The sequence below is a fragment of the Heteronotia binoei genome, chromosome 12 (assembly GCF_032191835.1).
Source record: "Heteronotia binoei isolate CCM8104 ecotype False Entrance Well chromosome 12, APGP_CSIRO_Hbin_v1, whole genome shotgun sequence".
Lineage (NCBI taxonomy): Eukaryota > Metazoa > Chordata > Lepidosauria > Squamata > Gekkonidae > Heteronotia > Heteronotia binoei.
Window position 1 is genome coordinate 49420196 of NC_083234.1, and position 21194 is coordinate 49441389.

Here is a 21194-nt window from a genome sequence, read left to right on the forward strand (position 1 = left end):
GAAAGGGTGCCACTGGAGTCACTTGGCTGCCTTTTCTAGCTTTATGCAGCTGGAACATGGAGAAAGGTGAAGCAGATTGGCTTCATTCCATAATCCTCAATGCCAGGGATGACTGTGTTGTGGGTTGAAGGCAACTAACTTTTCAGCGGGAGGAAAGAAGGAGGTTTCCCCTTTGACCACTAAAAAAAGCTACACTGGGGATCCTAGAACCTACATGGACAAAAGTGGGAAAGGGGCTGTAATAAGGAGGGGAGTTGAGCAAGATTGTGTAGGAAAGGGTGGTAGATTCATACCTATGTGCAACAAGACCTGCTTCAAGAGGAACTGTCTTACCCTTTTTGGTGTCTCGTTCATTTCATCACTTCATCTGACATCCACCCAAGTGAGAACAAGGAAGAGGCAATACTTGGTGTCCTGTAGCAAAATGCCAACAAGATATTCCTAAGGCTGGTTGACATTTTCATACCTTCTTGAAAGATGAAACCACCGTAGCATCACTTATTGGATAAAAGAACAAAAACTCTGGAAGTAGAACTGATAGTATGATAAAGAATTTCAGTTTGTGATGAGACTTGTGGCACCCAACTCTGACTCTGTTCACTATGATGACTACTGGCCATTGTTTGTAAGTCCAAGTTGGAGTTGTCCACAGACACACATTTTTGGTTTAAAACAATTTTATTGGTAACATATGGTAATAAATCTATAGCTTACATCTTTAAAAAAAACTTCTTTTATCTACCCCATATAATACTGACTGACTGACTGACCCCATATAATACTTTCTACCCACCCCTCCCCCCGTTACTTGACCCCCGCCAGTGTTATTTACCTAAAATGCAAATATTTAAAGGTACCCTTAACTATTAAAACAAAAATTTATATTCTTCTTCTTTTTAAAACTTAATCATTATCAAAGATTGTCCAATGTCCTTTTATTTTCCACTCCCTTTCTACATATCTTCTAAACTTTTTCCATTCCGTCTTAAAAACTTCTAAATCATAGTCTCTTAATATTCTTGTTAATTTATCCATTTCACTCCATGTCATAACTTTTATAATCCAATCCCATTTCTCTGGTATTTTTTCTTGCTTCCACAACTGAGCATACATTGATGCAGCTAATGCCTTTTACTCAAAGACAATGCCTTCAGCAGAAACTGTGCCCAGATTGATAGAGTTTTGACTATCTATGCACGGAATGAAGAAATCTCACAGTTTTATGGTCATGGCTGTGCTTTGTAAATCTGCATTTGCCTGCTACTTTTTGGTCGTTTTTGCTAAAGACAAGGCAGAACCTTTTTTTTGTCTCCTCATATGCATTGCTCGAGCATCACACAATGCTTTTGAATACACATTGATCTATAAAAGAATTGCTTGAGCTGGTTAATTAAGCTGTCTACTATTACAATTCCTGACTGTGCTGTTCTTTCCACTAACTAGAAGTCCTCAAGTTGGTAGCCATGCTAGAATATCTTGAAGCATAACTGATGGCCATAATGACTACAGAGGATCCCACTGATACTTGTTTTAGTGGGATATGGGTGGGATCCATAGGAAAAAATGGCTGAAGAATTTAGATCATTTTCATCATGTCAGTGGGAATGATTTGTATACTAGGGAAATCATGTAATTCCAAAAGAATCCTGATACTGCCAACACTAAAGGGAGTGTCTTTAGGCACTTTGTACAAATAAAAGCAATATGGGGTTGTCAAGGATGTAGGAGTGTAACATCTCTCAAGTTATCTGCAATAACCCTCCAAAGGCATCAATATTCCCTAGGGAAGTGTCCAAGAAGTCCAAGGAATAGCTCACAGTAACCATTATTCCAGCCTTATCATCAGCTGTTGCTTTAACAGCTCTCCATCGATTATTTGTCAGTCATTGATGGTTGAGCATTATTGTTTCACACAATGGCAGTGCATTCATCTCAGGGGAATTCCAGTACTTCAGTTGCAACGTTATCTAAACTGTCTGCATTGCATTTTGCAGACCAATGAGCAAGCTGAGCTAATGTTACAGTCCACAAAAGATGCAGTGAAGATGAGTATTGCAGAAGACTAGCCAGCAACTGGCAGAATTCCTGTTTACTCAACATGTTGGTCCATGATGGAATTACAGCCCAAGTGGGCTCCTTAGTTCTTCTCAGTTCATGCCTAAACTATGTTAACCATGACCTTGCAACTCAAGAAAAAGCAGGGATTGGACTTTATTTTGGTATTCGTTACTCTGGGATCATGCATTTCACAGAAGGCTGGGTTTGCTGAAAAAGTTGGCGTCCGACCACCTACAGTTCTAGGAGTCTCAGCTTCTGCCTCCTATACAGTCTGGACTGATTTGGAGTTGTCATATTTACCAGCTGCATGAACATTTTTCTGTTGGTGATACTTAATTGGAGGAGTCTTCAATTAACAGTCCTCCAGCACCAGATGTGGACTTGCTTGAGGAAAGCCAAGTATTTGTACCACCTCCTGAGAGTGATCATGCCACAGATTCCACAGATGGATAGCTGAAATAATCCACTTCAGATTTCAGGAGTGGGTTTATAGCAGCTTTGCAGCTAGTTTCAGCTTGATGAGTCAATGGAGTAAAAATGCTTTCAGTTTCAGTTAGTTTGCTGCAGTCATCGTTTGAATTTGGGAATGTGCCTGGCCCCCAAATCAGTATAAACCCAGGTAAGCTTTTTGTTTATACCTTTCCAGATTTTATACTTGATCACAGAAGGTTCTACAGTTGGGCTGTTCTCACGATATTAGCTGTTCAGTGTAGTGGTTATGAGTAGGGGTGTGCATTTGGTTCAGCCGAACCGAATCAACTGCCGAATCACCCTTGATTCGGCTGTATATGGAATCGCATACCGCCGAATCCAATTGGGGCCCATTATGCGGGAGCCGAGTATGGCTCCCCATATACTTCCTTATAGATATTCAGAAGTATACGGAATTCAATTCAAAAGGCGGGAAAAGGGCTTCTGCAGCCTCAGGGGAGCTGCTTGCCTCCTTTCCCGCCTTTGGTAGCCTTTTCCCGCCTCTCCCATAGCCTCCCTGGGATCGGGGGGGGGGAGGGGGAAGAGGAGCCCCAGCAGCCAATCCAAAGCATGCATTGCAAATGCATGCTTTGCAGGGCTATTGTGTAGCTGATCCCCCAGCCATCAGCAACATTGTTGTTCTTTTGATCTTTTGCTTACTTGGGTATCCAAGTAAGCACTGTTGTCCAGCCAATCACAGAGCAGTGCTATTTTTTGAAACTGCTCTCTGTAGGGCCAGAGAACCTTTTTAAGGAGTCTGCCTGGCTGGACTCCTCCATTGCTGCTGTGTTGGTGTGTGTTGGTGTGAGAGAGAGATTGTGCTGTGCTGGCCCTTGGCCTCAGCTGCTGCTGCTCTCTCTCAGCCTTACCAGACTTGCCTGGATTAGAGAAGACATCTAAGGTAAGACAGTCTTGGGGTTCTTGTTTTTATTTTAGTTGGTAAAAGGACTTTTTAAGACTCAAAGTCCCTTTACTTAGGCTCCTTAGAAAGCTTGAGAGTCATGGAGTAAAAGGACAGGTCCTCTTGTGGATCAAAAACTGGCTGAGTAATAGGAAGCAGAGAGTGAGTATAAATGGGCAGTCTTCGCAGTGGAGGACGGTAAGCAGTGGGGTGCCGCAGGGCTTGGTACTGGGTCCCATGCTCTTTAACTTGTTCATAAATGATTTAGAGTTGGGAGTGAGCAGTGAAGTGGCCAAGTTTGCGGATGACACTAAATTGTTCAGGATGGTGAGAACCAGAGGATTGTGAGGAACTCCAAAGGGATCTGTTGAGGCTGGGTGAGTGGGTGTCAACGTGGCAGATGCGGTTCAATGTGGCCAAGTGCAAAGTAATGCACATTGGGGCCAAGAATCCCAGCTACAAATACAAGTTGATGGGGTGTGAACTGGCAGAGACTGACCAAGAGAGAGATCTTGGGGTCGTGGTAGATAACTCACTGAAAATGTCAAGACAGTGTGCGTTTGCAATAAAAAAGGCCAACGCCATGCTGGGAATTATTAGGAAGGGAATTGAAAACAAATCAGCCAGTATCATAATGCCCCTGTATAAATCGATGGTGCGGTCTCATTTGGAGTACTGTGTGCAGTTCTGGTCGCCGCACCTCAAAAAGGATATTATAGCATTGGAGAAAGTCCAGAGAAGGGCAACTAGAATGATTAAAGGGCTGGAGCACTTTCCCTATGAAGAAAGGTTGAAACGCTTGGGACTCTTTAGCTTGGAGAAACGTCGACTGCGGGGTGACATGATAGAGGTTTACAAGATAATGCATGGGATGGAGAAAGTAGAGAAAGAAGTACTTTTCTCCCTTTCTCACAATACAAGAACTCGTGGGCATTCGATGAAATTGCTGAGCAGACAGGTTAAAACGGATAAAAGGAAGTACTTCTTCACCCAAAGGGTGATTAACATGTGGAATTCACTGCCACAGGAGGTGGTGGCGGCCACAAGTTGGCCACCTTCAAGAGGGGTTTAGATAGAAATATGGAGCACAGGTCCATCGGTGGCTATTAGCCACAGTGTATGTGTGTATATAAAATTTTTTGCCACTGTGTGACACAGAGTGTTGGACTTGATGGGCCGTTGGCCTGATCCAACATGGCTTCTCTTATGTTCTTATGTTCTTACTTATCCAGATTTGGGTAGTGGGTAGCTTATTTGGGGTTAGGGTTAGGGGGTTCTGCTGGGGAAGGGGGCCTGGGGTGGGTTTTTTTTTTTTTGCCAATTTGCCCATATCTTACTTTAGTGAGAGGACTTTTAAAAGTGCAGTGTCTTTCTACCTTGAGTAGATTGTGTTTTGTGTGGCAGGGTTCTTAGAGTAGATAGATGTATATAGTGCATTTGGGTCCTATAGAGATTCTCTGGTGTGAAGTTAGGTTTGGCTTTGGGTGCCCCAGGAATTGGACTCCCTGGCCCAATCTTTTTGGGACTTGGGGGGTTTGTAGGGGAGAGTCCCCTGCAGGGCACCTGCAAATTTGGGGGCTCTCCCTCAAACCCCCTCCCCTCCAGGCGGCTTCAAATATACCCTATTTGCCATTGATTTCAATGGCGCATAGGGTATAATGGGGCCATATATTCGGAAATAGCCATGCATCTACCGTATATGCGGCTATTCTGACTATGGAATTCAGAAATATACGTGATTACGTATTCCCCCCCCCCCCCCGTATATTTCCGAATCCGTGTACTACCGATTTTTTTTTTTTTTTGCACATCCCTAGTTATGAGCAGGGAACTCTAATCTGGAGAATGGGATTTGATTCCTCACTCCTCCACATGAAGCCAGCTGGGTGACCTTGGGTCAGTCACAGTTCTCTCAGAGCTCTCTCAGCCCCACCAACCTCACAGGGAGTCTGTTGTGGGGAGAGGAAGGGAAGGAGACTGTAAGCCACTCTGAAACTCCAAGTTAAGGGCAGAATATAAATCCAAACCTCCTCCTCCTTTTCCCTAGGCATGCTGTCAGTTTACCCTCCAAAAAGAGAGTCATTATGTAAAGCAGAAATGGACATGACATTTAAAATGCAACACTTCTTAATTCTCTCAGTAAATTGAAATCTGCTAACAGTGGAAGTGTCAGCTTTCCCATTTTAACTTGGGGGATCTGACATTCTAATCTCAGGTAATTTCACCAGGTGCCAGATCTGTAAGAGAATTAAATAATGCAAAGCAAACTAACAATTTTGTTTAAATAATTGCATTCTTAGCTGTAAATGCCAGGTTAATTCTAATTAAATGTGTGTAGCTTTCTTCTTGAGAGTTGACAATACTTTGGGAGGAGGGATGATGTTGCATGAGCCAGTAGCAGTCCATAAAAGACTTGGACAGTAAGATGGCACAGGGATAGGTAGGGCTGCCAACCTTGGGTGGGGAAATTCCTGGAGATATGAGGGTGAAGCCTGAAAAAGCAGAGTTTTGGGAGAGAAGGTACCTCAGTGGGATATAATGTCATATAGTCCACCCTATGAAATTGTCATTTTCCCCAGGGGAATTGATCTCTGGAGGTCAATTGTAATTCTGTAGCATCTCCAGGCCCTACCTGGAGTTTGCCAACACTGAGGATATGTGAGGAGCAGTTCTGGCATATGTGGGTCAGAAAGATGCCCCACTGTCATGTCCTACTCCTGTGAGGCAGGGCAAATGATATCTTCATGAGGCCAAGTGAGCAGGCAATGCCAAGGGGCCTCAAGGGCTGAGGAAAGATAGTGGACACTTAGAAACTAGTAGCCCTTTTGGGAACATTTTGAAGAAGGCAATTACTCTTCTGGAAAAGAATTTAGTCTTGAATTCAAAAACTTTGATAAAGCCTGAATGGTGAAAATGAGGCTTAAGGTTTCTAGAAAAGCCTGTTTGCGTCTTTGAAACACTTTAAAAATTCATGTTACTTGGAAGTATTCATGGACTGAAGTTCTCCAAATGGCACAGTGGACAGAGGTCTGGTCAGTTTGCCTTTCACCTTGGGAGAGTCGGGATAAATGCTGGTGAAGAGAGAAGAGAGTGGGGCTTTACCCTTTAAGCATTTTAAATTGCGGACTGTTTACCCTTCTCTTTCCTGTTCTGTGTCTGTATAGATTGTGATTGTTATCTAAGTATTTTCTAAGTTGGATACATAGTATTTAGTATTGTGTTGGAATTTTATAAAGTGTTATTGACAAAAGTGCATAGTGGTCTTTCCTCCCTTGCTTTTATCTTTCCTGTGCAACTCACTCTGGTTGCCAGCATTCTAGCAGCAGGAATGTGGCGCAGGGAACCAGTTGGAGTAATGTGGCCCCAAAGGGTGTGGCTGAACAGTGTGTGGGATGGGTCCAAGCCAGCTGCATGAGTCTGGCCAGATGGTCATTGATTGGGTCAGGGCTGGCTGGTAGGTTTGGGGGCAGCCTTATCATTGGAAGGAGTTCCCTTAGGTTGGCAGAGATGGGGAGGGCAGGGTTGGTTCAGACCCCTTTGGGAGGCAGCTCTTAGGAGTGGCCGTGATTAAGAGCCGGAAGGACAGAAAAGGACCCCGAGAGGTCTAGGCAGAGCCCAATAGCATGCGACAGGCAAAGGAACTAGGCAGCCAGTTGCAGGGAGTGGAGCAACTGCCCTGTGAGGGAGACATGTGGAAACACCCAGCCTCAGCAGAATATAGCACCATTTCTGTAAACCAACCTCTGTGTGACTGTTCTTTGGAAAAGGAGGTATGGAGAGATACCTACTCTCTAGCCTGCTAAACTCTCCAAGCCTGACAGCTCCCTCTACCAGGGCTGGCCTGGACCCAACAGCCACAGAGAGAGGGGGAAAAAAAAATGACATCATGCCTCTGTAAGAATTGCCAGAAACTCTATGGTAAACCCAGTTCTCTCTAGGAATCAGGCTGGTAGGCTTGGCGGCAGCTAATCTGGCTGTTCCTAAAGAGGGGTGTGACCATTTATGTATTTTTTAAATAGTGACATCATGCCATTGCTGAGCACTACTCCTTCATGTCCCAGTGGACTCCCCCTCCCCCCGCAGTCTCCTACTGGTTTCTGGGCTGGGCTGGTAACTCTAAATTAGATCCTGGCCAGAACACATCCCAGGGAAATTGCCACTATTGTTGGTGCCATGATAAAAGCCAAACTTCTGTTAAAACAGGGACAGAGATGTCACCTGTTAAACCAGCATGATTTATGTTTTTTCTGTTTGTGTATCTGTGTTGGTTTTGCTTTAAAAATAAACAGAAGCCATGTGACACCCCAGAAGCTAAGGCATTTCTGTTCTTCCATCACATTCCTTGGACTAGAAAGAACAAATTACATCAAGGTTAAAGAGCCACAAAAATGCATTAAATAGAAGGTGAGATGTAACTGCTTTAAGTGAATGATTTTTTAAAAAATCCAAACAAATTCCCTGGTTGTGCCTTAGTATGTTAGAGATGGATCCTTTAATAAACTTCAGCACCAGAAGTTTGAAGTTTCATACTGCCCACTCCCATTTTTTTCATGTTTTCCCCCTTCCCGTCACTTTCTTTGTTATTCTTTGGCTTATCCAACCTCCGTAATTTTCCTGTCAGAATTAATTAGGCAATGTAGATGTGTGTGTGGGGGGGAGAAACAACCCAAACCTGTTTCCCTCATTAATATTTCTCAGTGTTTGTGCCTGGTGGACTTTGTCAGGAGACAAACTGCAGATGTCTTAGGGAGGAGGGCCTCCCTGATCCAGCAGGCGAGGTTCAGCTGAGCTCTGAGGGGAGCGGGAGCCTTCTGAAACATCTGTTAAATACATTTTATATTCTGCTACAGCTTAATTTGAACCATCCAATGAGTCAAACCCTGAGGATATGAGCTCTAGGAATTGTAGTGTGTGTGTGTGTGGGGGGGGGGTGATTGCACCCATCTTTCCTCCCCCCCACCCTCTTTTTCATCAACCAAAGACATGGGCATAATTAAATGATCAAAAGCGCCTGCTTAAAATTGAAAAGCAATGTTCACTCCTCTTGCAAAGAGTTCGTTCCACCTTGCAGTTTTGCTTCTCTATTTGTAGATCTGCTTTTTTAAAATGGGGGGAGGATGAGAGAGTCAATGCTTTCTTTGCTTCTGTACTTTAAAAGATGGAGAAGGGACATAGCTCAGTGGCTGAGCACCAGCTTTGCAAATCTCATCATTGCAGAGGCCATCTTACCAATGGGGCAACCTAGGCAATTTCCTTGGCCCTTGCACTGGAGGTGAATGTTTCTCCTGAGGTGAATCTCTCTCCCTAGCCACCATAAAGATTCCAGTGAAGAAAGCCAAATGCCACCTGAGAAGTGCATGGTTTCAAGAAGTATATGGGTTCAAGCCAGAAGACCCTCTGAAATTCCTTACAACTTCACCTGAAACTCAAGTTGGGCATCAGGGCCATGCTTGGGGCGGTACAGGTTGACGGGCTTCGGACTTTTCTTAGATCTGCTCCTACAATCCCTTGGAACAATCCAGAGCTTTTGATCAGTTGCATATTAGATCTGCTTTTCGTTGCCCTGCTCTGCTTCATGCCCTCTGCTCAAGTTCCCTTCAGAATGGTTCAGCACTTCACTGCCCAGAACAAGAACTCTTTTGTTGTGTCTCTTGAGGCTTGCAATTAGGGTAGAATGGTTATTTAAGGTACCAGGAAAGTTTCTGATGGATGGGCCACTGCCCTGGAGGGCTGCTGGCAACTGGGAATGAGACAGCTCCACCGGCTCTGTGGAATTCACTTGGCTCACATCCTCCAACAGCAACAATGATCACTTGTTGCTCATCAATGTATCTTCCCACATGGCCTCCAGAGGCAATAGGTGAACTGAGGCAGTTGACCTGGATCTTAGCTCAGTGACCCCTGCAGTGTTGTCTCACAGTCCTGCAGGCTGCTTAGTTTGGTTTGTTCTTGGGCTGTTTAAAATTTCCTGTCTACCCCGCTTGCAACTCTAAAGCTGGCTCAGTGTGCCAATGATGTTGACAGTTCATAGAACGTGTGCCTCTGAAGAAAGCAAATTAGCAAGTAGAGTTTTCAAATTCTATAACTGTGTTTCTGTATTAGTTTAAATATTATCTTCCTCCCACTATCTCTTAAAAATCTAAAGAAACAAGCTCTGAATTAAATTGCAATTATTTCAAGTGTTAATCTTTTGAAAGGCACTACTGAGGGCATTTTAGCATCTGATTTTTGACAGCACAGAATCTGAAACTGTTATGAAGACAAAGGTCCCCTACTTTGCAAAAGTGTTGGAAGAGAACTTTGTTGACATGGTATCTCTTATTGAAGAGTACATGTTTCTTTCCAGATGAATGCAGTCTTCCATGCCAGTGTTCAAGATGGTATAAGGCACTATTACGATGACTTGGACTTCAAAAATATTTTGGACTTTGTGCAGCAGAAGGTGAGTTCTTGCTCTCTAAGTAGAATTTGGGAGGGATGGAGCTCCTGAATATTGTGGCTGGCCCTGGAATCCGATAACTGTGGAATGGATTCTGTAATCTATTTCAGGTCATGAAGTGGCTTCTGTCCATCAAGATTGTTTAAACTCTGAGTAGCATAAACAGAATCAGTGGTTTCGAGAGAGACATAAAATCCTCTCCAGTTTCTGCTCCTTCCTTCCTTTTGTAGTTCAAGGGGTTGGTAGGGTTTTTAAATTTTTTTTTTGAAAGCCTCCCAATCACCCATGCTTTTTGAAGCTTCAAATGACTACTGTGCTCAGAACTTGCCTCTGAAGCTATGTATTGTGTTTAGTTTTGTTATATCATTAAGTACCACTTATAGTGTTTGATTTGTCTGATCTTTGAAACTTTCTGGGAAGCTCAGGCATCTGAGATGCAAACAAGTTCTTCTTCTTCTTCTTCTTCTTCTTCTTCTTCTTCTTCTTCTTCTTCTTCTTCTTCTTCTTCTTCTTCTTCTTCTTCTTCTTCTTCTTCTCCTCCTCCTCCTCCTCCTCCTCCTCTTCCTTCTTCGTGTCATATTAATATAAATAGGATAACTGAATGCCAAAGAGGGTAAGGCTTCTGTATCTTTAGTAACTATGTTGATGATGGAACAGCTGGGTAATTTTAAACTCTGGATTTAATAGTTTTATCTCTCCCCACCCCACCCCTGATGCTAGTGAATGTCACTTCACTTCAAATATAAAACACAGAATTCATATTCAACTATAACTTCTATGATCTATTTGAACTGCAAAGGTTGTGGGTCTGTCTTCTAAAAAGATTTAAACCCAGGCTTGTTTTGTGAATTAAATGTGGGGAAAATTGGGAATTCCTTTTCACGTCTTCTTGGAAGTAAGTCTTAGGGTGTGTTCACACTATACTAAATAATGCATTTTGCAACTGGATTTTGACTGTGTAAGAATAACAAAAATCCAGTTGCAAAACACATTATTTAGTGTAGTATGAACACCCCCAGTGTGTTCAATGGAGCTTATCCTACTGTAGGAGTTTCTGCCTTAGTCTCTTTTATTCCCTCCACCAACACCTTCTTACCATCCAGTATCTATGACTAAAAAAGCACCCTGGGTTCCTTGCTGTGGGTGTAGAAAGTGAAAGTGGCATGGTCCATTGATTGCTAAATGGACTAACAATGAGCACTTCCCACCATTTCTCCCACTAGCAGAATGGGGAAAATAAATGGAATATGATTACCCCTAAAGTAAATTGTATTGAAAGGGCAGGGAAGGATATACTGAAAATGATGCTTCCCCCGTATATCAGAGAGGGAATAGAGTGCAATAAACTAAGGAAGCGTAAGAAAAATTGATTGCTATGGGTGGAAATACTAACTTAATCTTGGGAACATACTACTGTTGCAAATTCTAGAGCAAGGGTGGCCAGACTGCAGCTTGGGAGCACATGTGGCTCTTTCGCACATATTGTATGGCTCTTGAAGCCCCACTGCCCCATTGGCTGGCTTGGATAAGTCATTTGTCTCTATTTTCCTTCCTTCCTTCCTCTCTCAAACATCTGATGTTCATGTCTTGGGGCTCTCAAAACATCTGATGTTTATTCTATGTGGCTCTTACATTTTGACCACCCCTGTTCTAGATAGGGTGACCATAATGTCTGAAGGCCAGCCAGGGACACGGGGGGGGGGGGGGGGGTGCGCACGCGCGAGCCGCCGGAAACAGGAAGTGACGTCACTTCCGGTGACGTCACTTCCGGTGATGTCATGCCACCACCGAAAACAGGAAGTGGCATCACTTCCTGTGACATCATTTCCCCCGCGTCACCTGCCGGAAACAGGAAGTGACTTCACAGCACTTCCTGTGACGTCCCAAAATCCCCCAAATATCACCGCCGGAAACAATTTTGCTCTCAAATCCTGTATATACTTCATCAGTATATGGGATAAGGCACTTTCTCAACTGTGCTGCATAATGCAGCCTATTTATTTTGTCCTGTTGGCTCTGTTGGCTCTATCTGCGCCACCTTCATCACTTTCGGGGTGTGGATCCCCCAGTGGGGTGGTCTCCCGACTCCCTCCGCTGACTGTTTCTGATAGCCCCTGCGCCCCCTCTTTCATTTGATATGTGTCCCGTGCGGGTGCCACCCTCCCGCCGGGAGATGCCGCAAAATGAGCCCCCTTGAGGCTTATGGCGGCAGGGCTCGGGGGAAGCGAGCTAGACTGCTGTTCTTTTGAGGGGTTATAGAGTGTTTCGAGCCCGTCCCTGTGGCATCGGTCCCATCGTTGTGGGACCCAGGGGCCGGCGCAGCGGCACGCCGAAGCAGCCTGTCACTAATAACACCGGTCAAGATGCAGGACAGGAACCTGGAAGTGACCGACAGGCTGCTTCAGCGTGCTGCTGCGCCGGCCCCCTGGGCCCCACAACGATGGGACCGATGCCACAGGACGGGCTCGAAACACTCTATAACCCCTCAAAAGAACAGCAGTCTAGCTCGCTTCCCCCGAGCCCTGCCGCCATAAGCCTCAAGGGGGCTCATTTTGCGGCATCTCCCGGCGGGAGGGTGGCACCCGCACGGGACACATATCAAATGAAAGAGGGGCGCAGGGCTATCAGAAACAGCCGGCGGAGGGAGTCAGGAGACCACTCCACTGGGGGATCCACACCCGAAAGTGATGAAGGTGGCGCAGATAGAGCCAACAGAGCCAACAGGACAAAATAAATAGGCTGCATTATGCAGCACAGTTGAGAAAGTGCCTTATCCCATATACTGATGAAGTAAATACAGGATCTGAGAACAAAATTGCACTAGAAGACACAAACACAAAGCTCCCTTACACTGAATCAGTGCTTGGGTCCACCAAAGTCAGTATTGTCACATAAGAGAAGCCCTGTTGGATCAGGCCAGTGGCCCCTCCAGTCCAACACTCTGCGTCACATAATAACATAAGAGAAGCCCTGTTGGATCAGGCCAGTGGCCCATCCAGTCCAACACTCTGCGTCACATAACAACATAAGAGAAGCCCTGTTGGATCAGGCCAGTGGCCCATCCAGTCCAACACTCTGCGTCACATAACAACATAAGAGAAGCCCTGTTGGATCAGGCCAGTGGCCCATCCAGTCCAACACTCTGCATCACATAACAACATAAGAGAAGCCCTGTTGGATCAGGCCAGTGGCCCATCCAGTCCAACACTCTGCATCACATAACAACATGAGAGAAGCCCTGTTGGATCAGGCCAGTGGCCCATCCAGTCCAACACTCTGCGTCACATAAGAACATAAGAGAAGCCCTGTTGGATCAGGCCAGTGGCCCATCCAGTCCAACACTCTGTGTCACATAAGAACATAAGAGAAGCCCTGTTGGATCAGGCCAGTGGCCCATCCAGTCCAACACTCTGCATCACATAACAACATAAGAGAAGCCCTGTTGGATCAGGCCAGTGGGCCCATCCAGTCCAACACTCTGCATCACATAACAACATAAGGAGGGAGGGAGGGAAGGAAGGAAGGAAGGGAGAAAGGGAGGGAGGGAAGAAGGGAAGAAAGGAAGAAGGAGGGAGGGAGGGAAGGAAGGAAGGAAGGAAGGAAGAAGGAAGGAAGGAAGGAAGGAAGGGAGGAAGGAGGGAGGGAGGGAGGAAGGAAGGGAGGGAAGGAAGGAAGGAAGGAAGGAAGGAAGGAAGGAAGGAAGGAAGGAAGGAAGGAAGGAAGGGGAGGGAGGGAGGGAAGGAAGGAAGGGGGGAGGGAAGGAAGGAAGGAAGGAAGGAAGGGGGAGGGAGGGAAGGAAGGAAGGAAGGAAGGCAAGGGAGGGAGGGAAGGAAGGAAGAAAGGAAGGGAGGGAGGAGGGAGGGAAGGAAGGAAGGCCGCCCCCCGCCCCCCCCCCCCGCTTTCGGCCCCCTTACCTTATTCCAGGGCGGCGGAGTCCAGCGGCGGCGGCGGGGAGTCCTCCGGCGGCGGCGTCGCGGCGAGGGAGGGAGGGAGCTGCCGGCGCTGGCCTCCAGGGACCAGCGCCGGCTGCTCCGCGGCTTCCCCGCGGCCTCCGCTGCTCCCTGGAGGCCCTCCAGAGACTCTGGAGGGCCTGCAGGGACCAGCGGAGGCCGCGGGGAAGCCTTCGCTGGCCGGCGCTGGTCCCGGAAGGCCTTCCAGAGGCTCTGGAAGGCCTTCCGGGACCAGCGCCGGGTGCCCCGCGGCTTCCCCGCGGCCTCCGCTGGTCCCTGCAGGCCCTCCAGAGACTCTGGAGGGCCTACAGGGACCAGCGGAGGCCGCGGGGAAGCCTTCGCTGGCCGGCGCTGGTCCCCGAAGGCCTTCCAGAGCCTCTGGAAGGCCTTCCGGGACCAGCGCCGGGTGCCCCGCGGCTTCCCCGCGGCCTCCGCTGGTCCCTGCAGGCCCTCCAGAGACTCTGGAGGGCCTGCAGGGACCAGCGGAGGCCGCGGGGAAGCCTTCGCTGGCCGGCGCTGGTCCCGGAAGGCCTTCCAGAGGCTCTGGAAGGCCTTCCGGGACCAGCGCCGGGTGCCCCGCGGCTTCCCCGCGGCCTCCGCTGGTCCCTGCAGGCCCTCCAGAGACTCTGGAGGGCCTACAGGGACCAGCGGAGGCCGCGGGGAAGCCTTCGCTGGCCGGCGCTGGTCCCCGAAGGCCTTCCAGAGCCTCTGGAAGGCCTTCCGGGACCAGCGCCGGGTGCCCCGCGGCTTCCCCGCGGCCTCCGCTGGTCCCTGCAGGCCCTCCAGAGACTCTGGAGGGCCTACAGGGACCAGCGAAGGCCGCGGGGAAGCCTTCGCTGGCCGGCGCTGGTCCCCGAAGGCCTTCCAGAGCCTCTGGAAGGCCTTCCGGGACCAGCGCCGGGTGCCCCGCGGCTTCCCCGCGGCCTCCGCTGGTCCCTGCAGGCCCTCCAGAGACTCTGGAGGGCCTGCAGGGACCAGCGGAGGCCGCGGGGAAGCCTTCGCTGGCCGGCGCTGGTCCCGGAAGGCCTTCCAGAGGCTCTGGAAGGCCTTCCGGGACCAGCGCCGGGTGCCCCGCGGCTTCCCCGCGGCCTCCAATGGTCCCTGCAGGCCCTCCAGAGACTCTGGAGGGCCTACAGGGACCAGCGGAGGCCGCGGGGAAGCCTTCGCTGGCCGGCGCTGGTCCCCGAAGGCCTTCCAGAGCCTCTGGAAGGCCTTCCGGGACCAGCGCCGGGTGCCCCGCGGCTTCCCCGCGGCCTCCGCTGGTCCCTGCAGGCCCTCCAGAGACTCTGGAGGGCCTGCAGGGACCAGCGGAGGCCGCGGGGAAGCCTTCGCTGGCCGGCGCTGGTCCCCGAAGGCCTTCCAGAGGCTCTGGAAGGCCTTCCGGGACCAGCGCCGGGTGCCCCGCGGCTTCCCCGCGGCCTCCAATGGTCCCTGCAGGCCCTCCAGAGAGTCTGGAGGGCCTACAGGGACCAGCGGAGGCCGCGGGGAAGCCTTCGCTGGCCGGCGCTGGTCCCCGAAGGCCTTCCAGAGCCTCTGGAAGGCCTTCCGGGACCAGCGCCGGGTGCCCCGCGGCTTCCCCGCGGCCTCCGCTGGTCCCTGCAGGCCCTCCAGAGACTCTGGAGGGCCTGCAGGGACCAGCGGAGGCCGCGGGGAAGCCTTCGCTGGCCGGCGCTGGTCCCGGAAGGCCTTCCAGAGGCTCTGGAAGGCCTTCCGGGACCAGCGCCGGGTGCCCCGCGGCTTCCCCGCGGCCTCCGCTGGTCCCTGCAGGCCCTCCAGAGACTCTGGAGGGCCTACAGGGACCAGCGGAGGCCGCGGGGAAGCCTTCGCTGGCCGGCGCTGGTCCCCGAAGGCCTTCCAGAGCCTCTGGAAGGCCTTCCGGGACCAGCGCCGGGTGCCCCGCGGCTTCCCCGCGGCCTCCGCTGGTCCCTGCAGGCCCTCCAGAGACTCTGGAGGGCCTACAGGGACCAGCGAAGGCCGCGGGGAAGCCTTCGCTGGCCGGCGCTGGTCCCCGAAGGCCTTCCAGAGCCTCTGGAAGGCCTTCCGGGACCAGCGCCGGGTGCCCCGCGGCTTCCCCGCGGCCTCCGCTGGTCCCTGCAGGCCCTCCAGAGACTCTGGAGGGCCTGCAGGGACCAGCGGAGGCCGCGGGGAAGCCTTCGCTGGCCGGCGCTGGTCCCGGAAGGCCTTCCAGAGGCTCTGGAAGGCCTTCCGGGACCAGCGCCGGGTGCCCCGCGGCTTCCCCGCGGCCTCCAATGGTCCCTGCAGGCCCTCCAGAGACTCTGGAGGGCCTACAGGGACCAGCGGAGGCCGCGGGGAAGCCTTCGCTGGCCGGCGCTGGTCCCCGAAGGCCTTCCAGAGCCTCTGGAAGGCCTTCCGGGACCAGCGCCGGGTGCCCCGCGGCTTCCCCGCGGCCTCCGCTGGTCCCTGCAGGCCCTCCAGAGACTCTGGAGGGCCTGCAGGGACCAGCGGAGGCCGCGGGGAAGCCTTCGCTGGCCGGCGCTGGTCCCGGAAGGCCTTCCAGAGGCTCTGGAAGGCCTTCCGGGACCAGCGCCGGGTGCCCCGCGGCTTCCCCGCGGCCTCCAATGGTCCCTGCAGGCCCTCCAGAGACTCTGGAGGGCCTGCAGGGACCAGCGGAGGCCGCGGGGAAGCCTTCGCTGGCCGGCGCTGGTCCCCGAAGGCCTTCCAGAGCCTCTGGAAGGCCTTCCGGGACCAGCGCCGGGTGCCCCGCGGCTTCCCCGCGGCCTCCAATGGTCCCTGCAGGCCCTCCAGAGACTCTGGAGGGCCTACAGGGACCAGCGGAGGCCGCGGGGAAGCCTTCGCTGGCCGGCGCTGGTCCCCGAAGGCCTTCCAGAGGCTCTGGAAGGCCTTCGGGGACCAGCGCCGGGTGCCCCGCGGCCTCTCCGCGGCCTCCGCTGGTCGCTGGAGGCCCTCCAGAGTCTCTGGAGGGCTTCCAGCGACCAGCGGAGGCCACGGAGAGGCCTCCACCACTGCCGCCGGGCCCCGCGCGCGGGCGGGGAAGGCGGGAAGTGAGGGAGGGAGCGTCCCTGCGCGTGCGCAGGGGCCCTGCGCAGGCGCAGGGACGCTCCCTCCCTCACTCCCCGCCTTCCCCGCCCGCGCCCGCGGCCCACCGGCTCCTGGGCTGCCTAAACCGGGACCTTTAATGGTCCCGGTATAGGCAGCCCGGGATCCGGGATTGGGTGGCCAGATCCGGGAATGTCCCGGGAGACCGGGACGGTCTGGCCACCCTAGTTCTAGAGTATAATCTGGAAATGTAGAAGGAAACAAGGGAGGCAATGTGTGTTTGAGTGTCTCCTTTGTAGTTATGAGGAACTTTAATTACCTTCACATTGATTGGATAAATTCATGTTCCAGCCATGACCAAATTTCCAGATCCCATAAATTACTCCACCACAGAACAATTCATTAATGAGCTAAGATGCCCCTAGACTTCACCTTGAGTGGTTCTTCAGACTTGGTGGGTAAAATATGCATTGCTGGCCCAGCTGGGAGTGGACACCTCTGTGCAATAAAGTTCAGCAGTTAATATAAATGTAAAGTTGCCCCATATGGTCACATTGATCTCAGAAAAACAAACCTCAAAAATAAGAGGACTGGTCAAAACTCATCCACTAGGCTGTTTATAGAGTGGAAGCCACAAGAGAGAAAGCAGCACCCCAGACTGTTGCTATATGGAGCTGTCAGGATCAATCGTGCCATCAGCAGGGCCTTTTGGAAGAATCTGAATTGGTGTTTAGGCTCATATGTGGAGTAACTATTCTCCAGCTATGTTGGCCCAAGGTTGTTAACAGATTCTGGTCACTTGGAATATATTCAGCCAATTATTTTTAGTAATTGGTGGCCACTTTTGTGTCCAAATGCAATTCAAAATGGTTGGTTTTAGCCTTTAAAGCCCTTTCTGGTCAGGAACCAGCATAGCTGAAGGGCTGTTTCTCTCCATATGAGCCCCAGTAAAGTCAAGTCAATGAGTAAAGAAAATGGAGGCCAGAAACAAATCTTAGTGTGCAGTAGCACCTATATTACAGATTTGACTCCCAGAGAATGTGAGAAAGCATACATTTTTTTTACACAATTCTGGATGTGGTAAAAAACATTTCAGAATAACCTTTGGCTCATAATTATTAAGATGTCTGGAGTCTGTGCTTTGATAGTTTCTGATTTTATCATTTTACTGTTGTTCGTATTGTCCTGTATTTTCTGTGGTCATATATTATATGTGGCAATTTTTTGATTGCCATTGTAAACCAGCTTGAGTATCAGAAAGGAAGTCTTGACATTTTGAAAAGCAAAAATAAAAACCAAATGATGTTGAAACAGGATGCTGGACTAGAAAGGCCTTTAGCCTGATCCATACGGGCTCTTCACAGGCGCTGCAGCTCTCTACCTGGCTGGTGATCCGGAAAGTTTGCAAAACATTCACTTCTCTTTTTGATATTGTGAGATGAAATCTCCTAATAGCAGGTGCTTCGATGACACATGTGAGTTACTGAGGGCTAGAAAATAACATGCTGTGCCTTGGATTCTTTTGATATGCTTTTAAAACGAATGCCAACACTCAGTCAGCTGAATGAGATAGAACAGCAGAGAGGTAGGGAACCTTGCGGATTAATTACAGGGCACCAGGCTGGTCTCGCTACTGACTGGGAAGACATAAAAAGAGCTCTGATAAAATTGGCAAGTGGGGGGTATTTCTTAATTCAGTCTGGAAGGAGAAACAATTGGGAGAATTAGAGAGTTAGAAATTTTTAATTGATCTTCATAAACTGTGCCAGCTTGTGTTTAATAGCTATGGAACACCCTAACCCCTTGGTGAGCTCCCACACCTTTTCCTCTTCTTTTTACAATCCACATTCAGATCAGCATAATCTACTTGAATAGAGCCTTTTATCTGTGGAATTGACATCACTTTACAAGCAAACCATATTTCCCGCCCCCCTCTCTAATGTGTAAGACAACCCAAGGTTATTATTTTATTATCAGTAAGGACTCTATGACTTCTAACCTGATTCTGAATTGGAATTGACTTCTATGTTGAGGAATTGATTTTTACAGGGTTGTGTAAAAATGATATGAAAAGATAATATTTAACTGCAATTCTTGAATGGGTATTCATTTCTACAGATGAGACATTGTAAAAAAAAAGACTGCCAGATAGTAGAGGCAGTAGTCTTTCTTGCAGTTTTGACTTCAGCCTGAATCAAGGGGAGTTTACCTGTTGAATGCTTTCTCCAAGGAGAACGCTCCCAGCTCAGTGGCGTGGTCAAACTGACTCCATTTCTGTGGCAATATTGATTCTTTAGCATAGCTAACATCAAGCAGGCCAGTTTCCTTTAAAAAAAAATAAGAAACATTTATATTTTCATAGGCAGCCCTGCATCAGGTCTTGGAGAGATGCTGCTTTCGCTATGGCCCTGAGTACCACTTTATCCATTACAGAGTCCTTGTGTTTCTTGCATGACATCACAAGAACATAAGAGAAGCCATGTTGGATCAGGCCAGTGGCCCATCCAGTCCACTCTGTGTCACACTGGCCAAAAAAACCCAAGTGCCATCAGGAAGTCCACCAGTGGGGCTAGAAGCTGAACTGGTCCCCGCCCCCCACACCAAGCACCAAGAATACAGAGCAGCACTGCCCCAAACAGCGAATTCCAACAATACGCTGTGGCTAATAGCCACTGATGGGCCTCTGCTCCATATGTTTATCCAATCCCCTCTTGAAGCTGTCTATGCTTATAGCCGCCACCTCCTCCTGTGGCAGTGACTTTGGGTCAGATGTTTGATGGGATTTTTATGTTTCTCAGCCTCACTTGAGCCCATTTATCTTCATAGCCAGATGGCACCAGCAGAAACAGGGGCTGCCTTACCTTCTGCACTGTTTTCCATACAGCATCCCATGGAACTGCTATTGGCTCTATTGCAAAGCTTACATGCAGCCATGTGAGTAACATATTTTCCAAAAAGGGGAAATGGCATATGTGAATTTGGAAGGTGCAAACCCCCCATCAGACAACTGATTCAAAGTCCCCGAGTTGTTGCACAGCAAACACAAGGACTTCACAAGATGTAAAGAAGCCATAGGGTTGCCAGTGTGAAATCTTGTTCTCTACGGAACTGCTGGACCTGCGTCTAGCTGTTCTACTGCCGAGGAACATGGCTACGCTCTGGAACATAATCTGTGAGTGACCCTCTATAGATCTTTTCATGTTATAATGAGGAGCAAATACTCCCAGTTGCTTGCGAAGGAGCTCAACAGATTTATTTATATATTATATGATTTGGTCCTAGAGACCTTAATGTCAGCCATTCCAGGAGCCATCTTACAATACCAACTGGTTCTTTTTCCAGACTTGACCAGGAGGTGAATGGCTTCTTCTCCAAACATTAACTCTTTCATAACAGTATCATCCTTTGTAACTCTTTATCACATTTCATACATTAGTGGGGACCAAAATAGCAGCCTGGTAGATCCCCACAAGTCGGGTTCACAAATTTGGGGGTGGTGCATGGAGACAGTCGAATTTTGGGAGGATGTGAAGTCACTTCTGGGTGATAGTCTTGGCTGACTTCCCTATTACTATGGTCTTTATAGAGTCTCAACAAAATTCCTAGAGCACCATTATGTGTAGGCCATTTTTTTCCTCCTGCCTCTTAATTCCTGAGGGTAGGAAATGCTGGGAGCAGAGGCCTGCTACAAGGTAGTATCTGCCGTCCAGTGTGAGTTGCTGATCTTTGTGAAGTGAGCACCTTCCTGGACAAATGTAACAGAAAGCTGTCCTAGGGAAAGGAATATTAGATCATCATATGAGTTTTGTTCATTTATTGTGACAATTGGGGCTGTTTTTATATGTGGTTCCCCCACCCCATGTCCAGGTTGGCTGTAGTTTCCATCAAATGTTGCAGGATTAACACAAGAGCACTGCAAGACACTGATAGTTGTGAAAACACAAATATCTGCATTCTGGACAGGAGGACATGCCTCTGTCATTGGCATTGCAATCTCTTGATTGCCTGCAGAAATGATGGATTTTTCAAGCAGATTGAATTATGACCCTGAAAATTGGAGAATTGGAGTAGCATGAATAATTTTGCATATCATTAGCCTGCATGGATTAATCCCTGCCCTGTGGAGTGAGACAGAGAGAAAGCTTGCTCAGAATTTTACATTTCTCAAGAAATATTTCCTTTCTGCAGCCTGGTAAGGCTCTACTAATGAGACTCAAGGGTGTAAGTTCTTGCATATTGCATAGTTCTTGAAAACTGCACCAGGTGAATGGTATTAACAGGCGTGCCATATGATGAGGCAGGTCACAGGAAAATTGTAGGAGAAAAGTGTAGGGAAAAAACCACAACATTAACAGAT

General features: G+C 49.2%; 1 protein-coding gene across 1 annotated transcript in view; it reads left to right on the plus strand.

The window, feature by feature from the left end:
- The window catches only part of LOC132580418 (tetraspanin-15-like), a 156993-nt gene that overhangs the window by 70463 nt on the left and 65336 nt on the right, over positions 1-21194 (plus strand). The window contains exon 4 of the mRNA XM_060251207.1: positions 9777-9872. Coding sequence (XP_060107190.1) covers positions 9777-9872 — 96 coding nt within the window. The remainder of the gene's footprint in view (positions 1-9776; positions 9873-21194) is intronic.